The sequence below is a fragment of the Pogona vitticeps genome, chromosome 1, assembly GCF_051106095.1.
Source record: "Pogona vitticeps strain Pit_001003342236 chromosome 1, PviZW2.1, whole genome shotgun sequence".
Lineage (NCBI taxonomy): Eukaryota > Metazoa > Chordata > Lepidosauria > Squamata > Agamidae > Pogona > Pogona vitticeps.
The window spans coordinates 152498980-152502370 of record NC_135783.1 but is presented as its reverse complement, the minus strand read 5'-3'; the positions used below and the strand labels follow the sequence as shown (position 1 = coordinate 152502370).

Genomic DNA, 3391 nt, shown 5'->3' with positions numbered 1-3391 from the left:
AAGAAGGAGCCTATGAGTGGATGGTAGGCAGAGCTAAGGGGGGAGGGGGCTGGATATGAAGGCTGGTGGATGGAGTATGAGATATTCTGATAGTGAGAGACAGTGTGAAACTTAAAAGTGAACTAAGAATGAGTTAGAGATCCGTGAGAACGATGAATGGAATAGAAGGTTAAAAGAGGTTTAAAGTTACAGCAGTTTAGATTCAAATACTAGTGATTATTAACCTGTGATTTACCTATTGAATATTAATCATATATATTAACTTCCCTTGTCGGGATCTGCAGATGAAGTCTCCCCCCCTTGACCAGCAAGGAGAAAGGAAGAGACGAAGCACTCGAGTGTGGTTTCAGGACAGGATCCGGATGATCAAAACAGCATGCCGTGCAGCAGCTGTTCAGCAGGAATTCCTCTTAATCCTTCGCCGCGCCCCCTTTTATTGTTTTCTACTACATTTGCACAAGCTAATTAAGTACAGTCTAATCAGAGACAGGTAATACCCTAAATACACAAGCAGGCTAATCTACCCAGAGGCAGGTAATACCCTAGATACACAAGCAGGCTAATCTACCCAGAGACAGGTAATACCTTAGATACACAAGCAGGCTAATCATCATCCTTTACTGGAAGCTAGTACGCTGTGTACGTGATTTGCGCGCTTAAGCACAATGTCTGCTACCACCACAGATACATACATTGTAAAAGCATACATTTTCCCCATATCCCATCTGTTTTTATTTATTTTGTTGAAGATGATGGCTGTTGTAGACTCCTGAAAATTCTGAGTCCAAGGAGTTCCAGTGCTGGTATGATGGCATGAAGTCAGGTTCGTCTTCGACAGAGGGTGGGACAGTGTTAAGAACATGATATTTTACTTGATATAATTGCTTAGTGGTTAAAGATAGTTGAGGTACAGACTTACAGAAAAATGCAGAACACATAGTAACTAAATTTGGAATACACTGAATAAAACAGTAAGCAATAATGAGTATAACAATAACAGAAATAAGAATAATAAAGAGTTGTCTAAGCCATCCAAGGTCCGGTAACCAAGACCACAGAAAGTCCCAAAACCCAGACCATGGAGCAGTAAAGCAAGAAGTTAAAGTATATGGGGGAGAAGAGAGAAAAGTCAATCGTCTGTCTTTGGGAGGATTTGCAAGAACAGCTCCATTGTAACCGGCAAAAGCGACCTGAAATTGAACAGAAGTTTGCAACAAAGAATCCACTTCTCCAGGGGAAAAAGGGAAATACATAGATACAGGGTCTGCGCCAGCAAGTTGAAGTGTTCAGAGATGAAGCTTGGAGAATAGGTCAGCAACGGCTTCCACAAAGGAGTAGACTTTCTTCGGTGGAGTGTGTGGTAAATGAAGCCATTCGATGATTGCAATTTGTGAGGGGCTGAGAGGAGAGTAAATGATGCTGATATTCTGGCAGACACGCAGCATGTCTTGAATGGTAGTTCCCGGATTGCTGTATATTGGGGTTAAGGCAGCTCTGCAATCCTCATTTGCATTTTCGTAGGCAAGTTGCTTTTGAAGCATGGCTCGGGCTTTGTGATTGTCAATTTGCCTTTCCACCGCCACTAGAAGTCTGCTTACAAAGTCAGAATAAGATTCGGTGGCACCCTGACGAATGGAAGCGAACCCTGGTGAGTGCCCATCAGAGGGAAAAGGGAGCTTCACCCATGCCTTTTTTACAATTTTAGCTGTCTGCTCAAGGGCGAGATTGGACAACCTGAGTTGTTGGATGGTGGTTTGCCATTGTCCATCCCCGACTAATTGATCTCTTGTTATTACATTCATTGCAGCATTGTTAGACTGTGCGTTCTCTTCCGCTCGCTCTGTGGCTAGATGACGCATTTCATCTAAAATCAAAAGCGCCTGAGCCGGGGCAAGCAAGGAATGGATAACTAACTGCCAATCTTTAGGTATCAGTTTCTGTTCTGCTAAGTTCTCGAGCAGAGCCTTAGTGTAATGAGCATGAGGGCCATAATTTTTTACAGCTTCAATTAGTTCTTTAATTATTTTCATGGAGATCGGCTCATACTTATCCGGAATGGCGGGAGCCCCTGGGTGCCCTGGGTTATTTCCTTGTGCCGCGACTGCCAGGACAGTGGGTGTGCCAGGTATGATAGGAAAGGCAGAAATCATTGGGCTTGCAGCATTGACAGAGTCTAGCAAAGCAGCAGTAAGAGAAGCGGCGATCGGAGTAACCACTCTCCCTCCCGGGACTGTGGGGTTTCTTGGCGTACCCACTTGTAAGACGCCAGGGGTGTCATGACCATCAGGAGGGGGAAGATCGGGGTCACCCGACTCGTCATGGTCCCTTATATCAGGAGGCTTGTGTTTAATTTGTGAGCCTTCGTACGGAGGTGGTGTGGTGGGGACCACCGAGCATGCCAGCGCAGGTGGAAGTAGTTGCGGCAGCAGTGGATAAAGGTTGGAATTAGGATTTTCCAGTTGTTGATTGAACAATATATTGTTCGGTGTGAGTCCTTTGAGACTAGCGCGGACTTTACACCAGGCAAACAGCACTCTTGAAGAGACCTTTGGATTGTTTTGAAAAACTGAGCCAATTTTCATCCATTTTTCAAGATCTAGAGTTCCGGCTTTGGGAACCCATGGACAGCATTGGTCAATAGTAAAAACTAGTTCTTGGATCTCTGATTTTGAAGTTGCATGTCCGTTAGATGTTACAAGAAAGTATAGTTCATCAACATAAGCCTTCTGAGTAGAGGACATAGACGAGCCCATGATAGTTTGGTGTTTTCACAGTCCTACTCACCGGGATCCTGAAGATGCATGCGCACGCTGTAGCCCTCCGCTGGGCGAGATGAGTAGGTGGTCGTCGAAACGTTACCTCAGAGAGGGCACCAGATGTCGGGATCTGTAGATGAAGCCTAAGATGTTGGGATCTGCAGATGAAGCCTCCCCCCCCCCTTGACCAGCAAGGAGAAAGGAAGAGACGAAGCACTCGAGTGTGGTTTCAGGAAGGGATCCGGATGATCAAAACAGCATGCCGTGCAGCAGCTGTTCAGTGGGAATTCCTCCTGATCCTTCGCCGCGCCCCCTTTTATTGTTTTCTACTACATTTGCACAAGCTAATTAAGTACAGTCTAATCAGAGACAGGTAATACCCTAAATACACAACCAGGCTAATCTTCCCAGAGGCAAGTAATACCCTAGATACACAAGCAGGCTAATCTACCCAGAGACAGGTAATACCTTAGATACACAAGCAGGCTAATCATCATCCTTTACTGGAAGCTAGTACGCTGTGTACGTGATTTGCGCGCTTAAGCACAATGTCTGCTACTACTACAGATACATTGTAAAAGCATACATTTTCCCCACATTCCCTGATTTAATAAATGACTTAAGTTTTAAAAGCA

General features: G+C 44.9%; 1 protein-coding gene across 1 annotated transcript; it reads right to left on the bottom strand.

The window, feature by feature from the left end:
• Positions 1-1286: 1286 nt before the first annotated feature.
• LOC140703048 (endogenous retrovirus group K member 8 Gag polyprotein-like) lies at positions 1287-2753 on the bottom strand. Its single transcript, XM_072985406.2, has one exon. The coding sequence runs from the start codon at positions 2751-2753 to the stop codon at positions 1287-1289; it is 1467 nt and encodes a 488-aa protein (XP_072841507.2).
• Positions 2754-3391: the final 638 nt, after the last annotated feature.